Source organism: Poecile atricapillus, chromosome 1 (genome assembly GCF_030490865.1).
Source record: "Poecile atricapillus isolate bPoeAtr1 chromosome 1, bPoeAtr1.hap1, whole genome shotgun sequence".
NCBI classification, from domain to species: Eukaryota; Metazoa; Chordata; class Aves; order Passeriformes; family Paridae; genus Poecile; species Poecile atricapillus.
In genome coordinates, this window is record NC_081249.1 from 169,768,309 (window position 1) to 169,781,433 (window position 13,125).

Genomic DNA, 13,125 nt, shown 5'->3' on the forward strand with positions numbered 1-13,125 from the left:
ATACTGTAGTTCATTAGGAGCCATTAACTGAGGAATCTGATAACACAACTTGGCACAACTTGGCTAAATTGAGGGGGGAAGAGCTCTTTTAGTATGCATGTTATGTTGAAGTGAACATGGATCCATCCATTAAAAAAGGTTTAAATTCTGCTACACATGCTCCAGAAATTAATTTCTTGTTTAGTATTCTTGACTGGCTCTGCTGTAGTTCCTCTGTGCATGCAAATTCAAAATGCATACAACTTAATTCCTCACTTGCTTCCAACCTCTAATTTACCACAATTGAATCATTGTTCTCAGGTTCACTGAGCAATTAGTGACTGCCTGCTTGAATAGATGCACCTTTCTCTTTCTAAAAGTCAGGCTGCTGGATTTTCTTTTCTGCAATCTAAATTGGAGGCAAGTGCATCATAGATAATCATAGCATGGCAATGAAAGAGGTGTGCTCAATTCCTAATTTATCAGTCTTGGTGTGCTTGATGAGTTCTCATATTATTTTGGTTACTCTGCTTATGTTACTGTGTCATTTTTTTTCTGGGAATGAATCTCTAGTTGTATGATCAGTAAGAGAAAAGCCTTTCTTTTGTGCCTTATGAGCTGGTTGATAGTACAGCAGACCCCAGAGCATTATTCTGTGACTGCTGTTTACTTGAGTATCAAGTGCTTACCCTCTCCTGCTTCCTGCTGTGACTTACCAAGAGAGATTTTATCTTCCACCAAACTACTTTATTTTCCAAGGCTGTTTTCCTGAAAGCAGAAAATAGGATCTGGAAACATATCTATAATAAATCTCATCTCTTATATTGTGTAGTTGCTTATGTGCTTTGTGAACTTCTAATCTCCAGGGCAAGGAGGTCTGGTTATGTTACCTAAAATACACGGTACAGTATTTTCATAGCATTTCTAGGCTATACAGGAAAGCAAACAGCTTCTGAAGCCTTTATTTCCAAATACTATGGGGAATGTGAAAGTGCAATTGAATGACAATGTGCCTCAGAGAAAGTAAAAGGAAAATTGCTTTTGTAAAGAAATCACTATTATAATTTTGTCACCTTGCTGTTTGTTTGTACCTGCCATTTTGGCCCCATATATTAATCCTAGCTATAACTATGTAATCACCATACTTTCTGTAATGGGAGAGGAAATGAAATTAAAACAATTTATGGAAAAGAAATGGAAATGTAGTGTTATAAATAGTGAAGCACAGAAGAGTAAGAAATAGTAGTGAAAGATGAACCAGTTTAATAAATTAAAGCCTATTTTGATAAAATTGGAAAAATAAAATTAATGTTTTCATAATACATTTATGCCAGAAATGAGTATTGGCTATTTATTTCTTTCAAATAATGAACACTTAATTGGTTAATAATTATAGATTTAGAAGAGGTAATATGATAATATGTGTTATCTTTCTAATAACTCTCGCATATTTCATTGTTTTTGTGATTCTTATAAAGGGAAAGAATGGACTGGTTACTGTTTAAAATGTATAACATTGTTGAATGTGTGGCAAAAAAGAAGTATTTTCAGAGTAGCAGGATGAAATGTGTGATTTTAACTTCTTAGTTAAGCAATTAAAATCACAATGGTCATCACAAGATAAAAGAGCAACCCCAGGTTTAATGAGAATTCAGTATTTCACACAGAAATAATACTGAGTTTCTGTGAGAGGTGAGTTTTGAAGTCAAGCTACAGTACTTAAAGCAGTTGATCTCTTGGTAAAAATAATTTCATATAAATGGGCTTTGCTTTGGCAGATGCATAATAATGTCTACTCTTAAAATGCTTTATATGTGTGTTCCAATGCCTGTGAAGGAAGATTTATATATAAATGTCTCAGCCTCTGTATTTTTTCGTGAACTGTTTCCCCATCCCAAGTAATTTATTCTGTACTAAATATGATCTTTATTCCATGTAAATATATGAGTTTATTCTACAAATGTTAATTGTAAAGGTGTTTATTACCAGGTTAAAGTTTAGCAGATTTTGGTATTTAAAGTGAAATTTTCTAAACAGTTCTAAGACCCTTTATTTATTGAAAAAATTACTTTGAAATTCTTGAAACTGTGACTTCTTAGATTATGGTGTGATTATGGTGTTGTGGCCTTTATCTTCAGCCTTAGACTAGTTTTGAAAACAAATCCTTTTCTTGAGTTCATGTGTAGATGCCACTCAGAAGAATATGTTTGGGATCCTCTTCTGGTAAAGAGGCTGTAATTTATGTTCCTTTTTGCCAAAGAAGGCATGATTCACAACATCAGTCACTTTAAAATAAGAAATTTGATGGCCTTAGTTCCTAGAACTTGGAAGAAGTGAAGAAAAAGACTAGAAAAGCCTTTATTTCCACACAAGTTATTCTTGACACACTTGACTCTCTCAGTTGAAATTAAACCCCTGAAATGCCCATCACCCTGGAGAATCTGCTGATCTGACATCTGAGTCTTGGGCAGAGAAATGCAAACTCAAATGCAGAGGACTCACCCTTTTGCAACCTCTCCTTTTTTCGGTGATGGTGGCTGCCTGTATGGAGCAAGCACCAGCAGCTGAGCAGACATTCCTCTGAAGCTTTGCACAGAGTACAGTGGAACTCTCCTACAAGCCATGTGTTTTTCTCTTACCACTGGTTAAACAGTGGAAATACACGCGGGAATGGGGAAGCACTGAAGAGGCTCCCTAAGGAAATGCAGACATGATGGTGGCTTTGCAGTGATCTGACAGGATCTGAAGCATTTTCCCTTGTAATCAAATACAGAAGATTCTCCATTTGTGCATATAACATGGTTAACATCTCTGTCACTTTGAGGCGCTGAGTGGTGCTTGTAACCTGGGGCTCTCTTACAGCTGAACATGCACTGCTCGGCTGAGCATTTCACCATAATGCCCTGTGAAAACTGATGAATCTGGGTAGGAGCAGAGGGAGAAGCACTGGACTGAAGAGGGATCTGAGGGGGGAAGGTGCTTCTTTAAGTGCTTGTTTAGCTCCTGGTCTTTTTTCCCCAAAACCTGATTCTGTAATTAAAAGTTTACATCAATCGGCGGTAAACTAAGTGAATTTCCTCAGTCAAAACTGCCTTGCCCATGCAACTCTAATTCCAGAAAGCATTGCAACACTGCCATTACCTGGGCAACACAGAGCCCAGGAAAGTAAAACAGTGGAGAGAAATGTTTTACTTGGTAAATTGTCCCTTGGGTGTGGTCAGTGGTCTCATCCACAAGAGTGGATCACTTGTCCCAACTCACATAATGGAGGGAAATGTGCAGCTTTAAGGATGTGCTATTTCCAATTATGTAGCTTTTTTTAATGAAGCATGAACTCAAAAGTGCTGTCAGACTTGCTTTACCTTTCTTGTGAAAATTGAGTTTTTGTACTTGATCTCTAAAACATGACAGAAAATATCGGAAGCATGTACCACCTGTTTTTACTTTCATCTTGATTCATTCATTAGGTTCCTCATATTAAAAGCCCTTCAAGACATAATTAACCCTTTTTTGATACTGTGCAACTTGAAACAATCATTAAAACTCATTAAAAGAGAGAAAGTTGCTTTTAAAAGCAGTTTAATATTAAAATTTCCCTGATTTTTTATACTTGTGATTAGGATAGAATACTAAGGGTATGGCCCTCACAGTTTCAGTCTTTACTGGCTAGTCAAGTAATTAATGATAATTAGTTGCTGTGCATTGCAGAACTCTGCTTCGTGATAGAAGATCTTTCGATAAAACAATTTTCTATAATGGAATGTTTTCTTCTGAGTATACATTATGTAATGATACTGTCAGCAAGTCCTTTTTGTCCAGTAAGAAGAAAATATAATTGAAGATACAAATACATTACCCAGGCTCAGTTTTTTCTCCGTCTTCACATTCTAAACTCAATAGGTATTATATTGTAAAACCATAGGATATTTTATAATCCAGTTTTTTACTGAAGAAGAACATTTGTAAGGAAATAGTCTTTCTGTCACAGAACTGATCATACTGGATTTTTATATGGGTCATTTGTTGCTAAACTTCTAATTTTATCTTAAAACTATGACAAAAAGAGAACCATGAAAAGGATATGCTTTTAATTTTTCTCAACTGTACTTGGTAACTAAAGTCACAGTAGTTGTATTTTCTAAAATATATTACTTGGAAACGAGTACCTGTCTCTTTAAAAATTGCTTTTAAAATATGAGCCGGACTATTTACGTTCTGAAAATGCTAATTGTTATGTACTTAAAAAAACACTGGATAACTAGTAGGATTTTCAGAAATTCTCAGCATCAGCTTAGTTCTGTCCAAGAGAAAATGAAAAATGGGAGGACTTAGACCAGCCCTTAAAAATCTCCACGTAGCTGCATGATAATACTCTTATCCACTTTTGCAGTGAAGTTAAGGTAAATTCTACTTAAAATTACAAGCTGAGAAATGCAATAAAAGCCCATGTATGGGCAGATGTGAATAATCTGCCAGGATTCTTCTTACTTGATGGAAAACAAAATATGATAGAGATAAAAATTTGGAAAAATAATTATTTGAAGGTAAAATGTATTTGGATACTTCCCTGCATAGAGTAGGACAGTATTATGAATGGGAAAGTGTACCATGAATTGAAAGCAATGGAGACATTTCAAGAAATAACAAAAGTAATAAAAATGTATTACTGATTTGTGGCTTGTTAATAAAATACCCTAATTCTAATCAACAGTGCAATTATTTCAAACCATTTTTCACAGCTTAGTTGTTACAACTTCAGAATGCAAAGCTTTCTCAACTACAGTGATTTGCTGTAGCAAATTATTTTTGAAAAAATTACTGTGATTCTTTGAAAAGGTGTCCTTATCCTTCTTTTTAAGGTCTGGGATGCTGTAGATACAGGCTGCTGTCTGAAAACCTACTCCTGTCATTCCTGTGCTGTTCGGGCTGCCCAGTGGTCATCCTGTGGAAGAAGGATCCTCAGTGGAGGCTTTGATTCCATGCTGCATTTAACAGATGTAGAAACAGGTAAAGGCCATTGAAGAGTGCATTATAGCCATTTCTTTATTGTGTTCAGATAATTTGGGATCTTGCTAGCCTTATTCTTTCTTCTAAAATACAGACAAATCTGTAGATGAAAGTTAGAATTCCTGAGATGTGACATTTAAGAGTAGTCGGAGAAGTTTGAGAAAACTGAAATATCTTACAGTTCATGATCACATGGAATTTCTGTTGTCAGATACTACACAGGTGAATGGAATGCAATGTGTGTTTTTATGCTCTGTCACGGTCATTCATTAAAGTGTTTGAACAGCCTCTTAAGGCTGACTTCAGTAACATTTATACATATATTTAATTTAAACATAAGCTTGTATCTTATTCTTTGTTGGGTTGAAGTTTGTGCTTGAAATTAATTAGGCAATTTTTTCTTTTTTCTGAATAGGACCTTAATTAGGAGTATAGAAACTTAAATTCCGGTATGAAACCTTGAGACCGAACTTGTGATGCTTTGATGCATTTTTGAATTTGATTTGGGATTTGATTGTTGTAACCTTAACAATTAATTTCCTGGATGCTGTGTCTCCTCATGTCTCCTTCACAACTAACGTGCTTCTGTCAGTTATATTCCTTCTCTCCTTGATGTGTATTACCAACATCTGTTGCATTCCACAGCCGCAGGATCACGTCCAGAGAAGCTACAGTTACCAGGAACCAGCATGGGACACCAACGAGACGGGTTTCTGCTCAGGAAATCATTTATTCAGCGTGGGAACAAACTCAGATCCAGAGACAGAGATCCCTGAGCAGAGGCAGGGTGATGGGTTTTGAGGGACAGAACCAGGGTGGAGATCAAGGTCAGGGACCAGTAGGAACACAGAAAGGGAGAAACCCAAGGGGCTCAAACCCAATCAGAACTCCCTGGGCTGACACCCCACAAGGGTCTAGGGTGGGGCAACTCTTCCCAGGCTCACAGGGGCCAGCCCCCGAGGCAGAAGTTCAGAATTCACACTAGCTGGGCTTTACAGCCATGCCTCCACTTTAACAATGCTTATCTGAAATTAATCTTTGCCTCCCTGGGCTGGGGGCACCTCGCAAACATCCAGCAGCATTCACTGGGGCTGTGTATAACATGATGTCTCTCTGTGCGTGTATGAATTAGATCCAGGATGGGACCTTGTCAAGGGAAGAGATGCAATTTTATATTTCCCACTTCGTTTATTTTTAAATGTTTAACTCCTGCAAAGATACAATATTTTTTGTAAGACTGGAATAGAAATCCTTACAAAAATTACAAGCATTTTCTGTCTAGGAGGATTTTCTCTTGCGTAAAAGCAGGAACTACATTGTGTATGAATATCTGGAAAGCAGAAATCCTATTCAGATGAACTGGGAAAGCAGCCAAGAAAATTTTTAAATATTGTTCACATGAGAAAAAGGTTATTTTTCATGCTCCAAGAATTTATTTTTCTCAACAATAGTCATACCAGAAGTATTTGAATTCAATGATGGCTGGAAGGGAGCTGTTGCAGTGTAGGAATGTAAAATATGTTGCAGATGTTTTGAGAATATTCAGCTTTTTTAATGAGGGAAGGAGATTTATATACTTGGTGTAGTATGTGAGGCTAATATACTAAGTCATTAATTTTTTAGACTTCTACAGCAACCTTTCTAGTCCCACATAGAGCTGAATCCAAGTGGATTTACTTTTTTCTGTAATGGTTACAAATTCTAAACCCAATGGCTATCTTCATAATGGAATTTATAGCAGCTGAATAGATTTTGTGTGTCTGAGTCATTTTTCCCTACTCTGGGAAAAATCTCAGAAAATCATAGGAAAAATTCCAAAGATACATAATTTAAATAACATGCTTTAATTTCCAACATCTATTTGTCTTAGCTATCCGGTAATGGGACAGAAGTCTGGATTATGTTGATTATAGGGATTCATTTACACTTCTCTAGGAAATGACAACAATAACAAAATATATTTACTAAATTTCAAAGCAGATAAGTTTATAAATGGTTCTTTCCTTACTGGCTTGTGAGTTATATAGTATTTCTAGCTACTTAAATAAATTGTATGTGTAAAATGAATGCTTATATATACTTGGAAATATCATATATTCATTACTGCTTTATTTAGAGAACACAGAATTCCTTGTAGTTCCTCTGAACTGCAGTTGTGATTGGACCTGACTTTCACACCTCATTTGGAAAAGCATAATATGAGTGATCAGATGCAAGTCAGTTTCTGAGTTCTTTCTCTGTTGCAAAGTTACTCTTGTCATACATTTTAGTCAGTTCTGTTCAAAGAGACAGGGCAAGCAGTTTGCCTCTGGAATCCAAATCAATTTGATATAAAAAGCCTCATTTCCATTTGAAAAACACTAAGGCATCTATAAGATTTTGATTTACATTAGTTCACTGAATCATTCATTCCTTCTCACTCTTCATCAGTGCTGAGATGATTTCTTCTTTGATTAACTTCAGATAGATGTTAGAACTGTTCCTTCATAGAGGACTTTCATATACTTTTTTGGACTTCAGTCCTAATTGCTTTCCATTGCTAGTGTGAATTAACTACCAGTGTGTTTAAATGTAGTAAATGCATGCCAGTGGTGTTTTATAAATAACAATGCTCTCTTTCAGGCTCTATGCTCTTGTGTATTTTGTTCTTTTCCAGTTGTTTCCTAAAATCTAATCTTGTCTTTCAGTATGGGTTTTATATATTACATTTGTGTTATAAAAATTGCTACATATCCTTCACTAAAAGAAACCTAATGGTCTATGTAGAATGACTTAAAAAGTTTAAAAAAGGTTGCAAATACAGCTTAGCACATGCAGGTATTGAGCTGCTGAGTTTTGGGGTTTTTTTTGTAATTGCCTTTTGGTTTTCTGTTGGGAACATAGTTTCTGCCCTATTAAATCAAAATTGCAGTCTGGCTAATTGTTCTGGGTCTGATGAAGACTAGTTGTGGTATTTCTCAAAGGACTGTGTCAGCAATTTTTTAACAAACAGCACTAGAATAAATTCTTCTGGAAATTTTCTTTCTAAGATTGGGCTTTAGTTTGGGTATCCCAGATGTATATATTGCATCTTCTGGAGTGTTTTTTTTAAATCTTTATGATTTGAACAATATCAGAATAGAAGAAAACACTGAAATCTCATTAATCATGAAACACAATTCTTGATGTTGGCAGAGAAATCCTGATACAAGGCTAGAAGACACATCCATGAACTCTTATTCTAGTTTTACACCATCAAACCTCTTGCCCTTGTCATGTGTATTTAATGAAAGTTCTTGTATACAAGAAGATCTGAGATACTGCAAGCATTAAAAATGAGCTGATAGGAATTTTAGGAAGTTCAACAAGGACATGCATCTGGAATCTGGAGTAATCCTATGCAACAGACCAGGCTGATGCTAAACTGGTTAGAAAGAAACTTTGCAGAAAAATCCCTGGAGGTCCTTGTGCTGAATATGAATCAGCAGTGTTCTCTTGCAGCAAAGAAGGTCAATGCCATTCCAGGCCAGATTAGGAAGCATTTACCTCGTATGTAGAGAAAATGAAACCAGGCTCTTCTCAGAGATGTATGGTGAAAGGATAAGAGGCAAAAGAACGATATAGGAACGCAACAACTTGTCAGCTCAACTCAGGGGTCATCAAATACTAAACCAGGCTGTTCAGAGAAGCTGTGGAGTCTATACTTGGAGATACCCAGAGCTTCAGGAGACAGACCCTTACGTAATCTTCAGCTCTACCTAATTTGAGTAGGGATTCGGACAAGATCCCTGGAGGTCCAACCTGCACAATACTGTGATGAAGAACAGGACAAGAGAAGAATTCAAGTTAATGACATGCAAGGAATTCTCTTATTGTGGTTTGGATAAGAGATAATAGCTGTTGCTGTGCAAATCTTTTTTAAATTCAGTTTTTGTAGATCATCATTAATTATCTTCAAAGGCCATCCAGTGCCTTAACACCAGGATGTGAAGCTAAGACTCTCCACAAATACGGTTTTCTTAAAAACTGTTGTACCCATTCAGTATGGGTCAGACCCAAAATATGCATAATTTTTTCAAGAACTCAAGGTTATTCATGAGTCATTCACATGAGTGGGTCTGTGGTTAGTTGCAGTTTGCATCAGGCAAGTTGAGTACTTCACTATTGAAATTTATTAATATTGGTAGATCCAAAACCTGCAGATTTACTGCCTGTTACTGGTTATTTTTTTTGTCCTATTTTATATACATTATTTCTTTATAAAAATAAAGCCTTTTGAATAGTTTCACAAATGTGATGATAATAATGCAGCAGTCTGAGACTCCTTGGTTTTGTTTTTCCCTAATAACACACAGTTATTTTCTATTACTGATAGTTTAGACACTTCATTATTTACAGAGTATTAAATAGTGCTGTATTCAGAGAGCACTGAAAAAAATGCTTTTAAAACAGTTCTAGGTCAAAGACATTTGACATTTAACTTCTGTTATGTCCAGATGCAATGGAGATGCTCTGCCAACTTTGGAAGGGTAATTGTATTTTTAGAATTTATTTATAACTGTTTTATTTTTGGAATGCATGTTTTATTCATCAGTAGATTTTTCATTAGTCACAAATGAATTGGTATTATAGCATAGGCAGAACATTGGCTGGGTTTTTTTACTATTTGCATATTGTAGATACTTTTCATTTCTTTAATATTATGACAGAGGGAATGTTCCAAGAAATTTTGGCACATTTCCTAAGTTGCCAAATGCTGCAGTTGTATTTTAGTTCATGGACTGAGCTTGCTTTCAAATATAATTTCCTGAGAGTTATAATGAGAGGGAGAGTTTCTTAATGGAACATTTTGTACCTACCAAGAGAATGGTTCAGATTTTTTTTTTCTATGTATTTTTTTCTATTCTAATTTAACAGTCCTATAGATATAACATTACTATTTTTAATAGACTCGTATTTGTTCACATAGGAGTTTTAGCTCTCTTACCTAAACATCACCCCAGGACAGCTGTGGCATTCCTCTGTTCCTTCTTTTCTCTACTGTTCAGTACTATTTAGAGAGTAAATTTTAATATGCAGAAAGCTTTTATATGACACTTCAGAAAAAAGCCCAGTTGACTGATATTGTTTTTGTTAGCTTATTTTATTTTTTTGTGATATGATTAGGTCACTCTTCAGCTAGGAGGCAACAGCATTTTACTTTTCATGCTCACTGGTTTAAAGCCTTGCTAAAAGGAGAGAGAAAAGTATTTATTTTGGGGATGTTTCAAAGATTAAAAGAGAAAATGATTTAATATTTCAAATGTCTTCACCTGCTGTGAACATGTGAACGTGTAGGGACAAAAATTAGGAAAAACATATAGTCAATATAACTTTGGTTCTTGAAAAAATAATAAGGCCATTTGTAAGCACACCAAGAATGGAGGAGTAACAGCATTGATTTGTTAAGAACAAATGATGTCTAATCAATCTAATGTTTTTTATCACTATTGTGCATGAGAGGGACTGTGACTAATGAAATATTTTTGTATATATTGTCTCATGTCTTTTTCTAAACACAGAGGGAAATCCATTTTGCTAATCAAGATTGCTCTTGTGTCCTTGTAAGCCTTAGGCTTCACTTTTCTTTACAGATTAGAGTAAGGAAATAAATGCTTTTGGGTTCTGCAGGTAGGTTTATGAACCTGAGGACCACTAAGCACAGTTACAGATGCATCCTTGTGCTGAGTAACTGTGCTGATGTTCTGTGAAAAATTCAGAATGTTAAATAGCCTTTAAAACATATGATTTCATAGCTGGGCAGTTTCATAGTAGGCTGCTGCAAAAAGGAGCAGAAACATATATTCAAGATATTTTTAAAGATTTTTTTTCCCCATATTGTGTATGTTGCTGTTATGTTACTGGCAAGCCCTCAATGCTTGGAGAATTGACTTAAAACCTTTAAAGAACATAAAACACACTGCAAAAGATATAGTGGATATTGTTACTGAAATTGTGAAAATTAAGGAGTTAGAGAAACAGTTGATTTCTGCTTTGGAATAACAACCCCTTATAAAGGAAAATGGTATGTGGTATGGATTTTCCCTCAAGTAGCCAAAGATATTTTCAAAAGACCTAATTTTCTAGTCTGAGTTGGTCATGCTTCCTTTAGGAACTAAAATGCGATAAATATATACACGATAAAGGTATATACAAGCTTGCTGAGTTATACCTGTTATGGATAAGGGGATCTTCTCCTCAAAGGCCATCTTTTGCAATGTATAAAATGAGGCCCCCCAAAGGTGAGTACTTCAATTTAATAAACGAGTAATTGTAGAGTAAAAGATGTGTAACTGAAAAAAAAAAAAAAAAAAAAAGATTTCCAGAAAGGCGGAGGAGGATCTATACAAACACTGAACCTGGATTTCCCAAGCTATGGGGTAGGTTCCATCATAACAGGATTACAGCCTCATAGCAGTATAACACTAAGTTAAGCAACGTTTGTACAGAAAAAGGCTGAGTAGAGTTAATCGTCTCAAATTACTGAATTTCATGAGCTAATATGTCCCATGTCATCTTTTGCATTGACCTGTTCCATCTCTCAGATGAATATTTTTCCTAAATTTGAGTGAATCATGAATTTTAAATTTTAGTTCTGACAATAAGAGTGGTTCCTTTCTCTAACAGCTTTTAACTGCTGCTGTTCAGCCTGTTTATGTTCCAGTCTTGCTCATTTTCTGTGACATGGCAGTAGAATGGAATTCATGTACACATGTAGTAACACCAAACTCTTCAGAACACTGTTTACTCAATTTCCAAAAAGAGATGTTTGAATTTCACTTTGGGGAGACAATGAGAGAGGGAGGTTGTCTTTCAAAATGTTAATTGGAGAGCCTGAGCTTTTAGGATTATTTTATTGTGATTGTTTCTGACTTAAGTAAAAAAATGGTTAATATCTGTGTCAAATAGTAAGGTAGCAGCTTAAAATAGGAAAAAGAATGAGTTTAAGGAGTATAGAGGTGAATAAGATGCTCAGGTTGTTGGCATTAATTTTATTTATTGTTACACTAACAGTAATGTAGAATTCACAACACTGAGATTATTATGGTTTAATGATGTTAGTGACTGTCACTGAGAGCTTTTGGATAAATTGCAGCCTCTAGAAGACAAGAAAAGGGAAAATTCAGTGCCCACTTTCTTTCAAACAGGGGGAGACAAGTAGGGAATCAGAGCATTTTAGTTTCAGAAGAGAATACCAGGCAAATGATTAGATTACTTGGAAGCAGTTGGGAATGAGATTGAAAAATTGACTAATTGACAACAAATTATGTTAAATCAGTCTTTCTGTGGAAAGGGTAACAGATCTTGTAGTTAGTAGATTAAATGCATCTTGAACTAAATGCACATCTTTTTTGCCTGTGTTTTACCTGACCTTCTAGTGTCTTAGGCTAAAGAACACAAGTATTTATTATAGAAAAAGCAGTTTTAAGAAGTCTTGTGGAGGTAAACACAGCAAAGCCAGTGTTTGCCAAAAGTTTAAATGAGGAGTTCCACTGAATCAGTTATGGATATGTCTAATGCCACGTGAACATCACACTTTGTGGAGAGCAGTGATCACTTGATGTGTCCTTTATAGAGCTGTGTGACAGGATTAGTGCAGGTGGGCTACTTTTTTGCTAATTTCTGGCTGCAGTCCCATTGAAAACTTGTTGATTATACTCCCAGAGTTTTTATTAAACTGGGAATTAGGAAGAAACAAATTCCTTTGGGAGCAAAGTGCTATTAAACTGAGTATTGAGCCTCCTTGGGGTAATTCAGTATTTTCTCAAGTGCTGTGGGTGAGATTAAGATGCCCTTGTATGTGGCTTTTGTAAAGCCCCCCCAGATGACGTCTGGTAGATGAGTGCAATATCTTGTTGTTCCTATAAATGATGATTTTAATACTTTCTTCCTTCCCTGTGGAGTCTTTTTTTTTTCCCCTGTAGCTGTTGGGGTTTTGAAAGCTCCCATGGCAAGAGATGGTCACAGATATGACTTGTGGAGAAAATCTCTGCTGCCCTTATGACTTTTTTGTCCTTCTGGGGAAGGAACACATAGACAAAACTAAGTGTTTCACTTAGTGGTGACAGAGAGGCCCTTTAGATCTTTAGACCCAGCAATCGGTGGCAAGTCATTTGAAAA

The 13,125-nt window shown here is 35.7% G+C and overlaps 1 protein-coding gene across 1 annotated transcript in view; it reads left to right on the forward strand.

The window, feature by feature from the left end:
* The window catches only part of WDR25 (WD repeat domain 25), a 61,794-nt gene that overhangs the window by 28,951 nt on the left and 19,718 nt on the right, over nucleotides 1-13,125 (forward strand). The window contains exon 3 of the mRNA XM_058828085.1: nucleotides 4,839-4,986. Within this exon, the coding sequence (XP_058684068.1) occupies nucleotides 4,839-4,986 (148 nt within the window). The remainder of the gene's footprint in view (nucleotides 1-4,838; nucleotides 4,987-13,125) is intronic.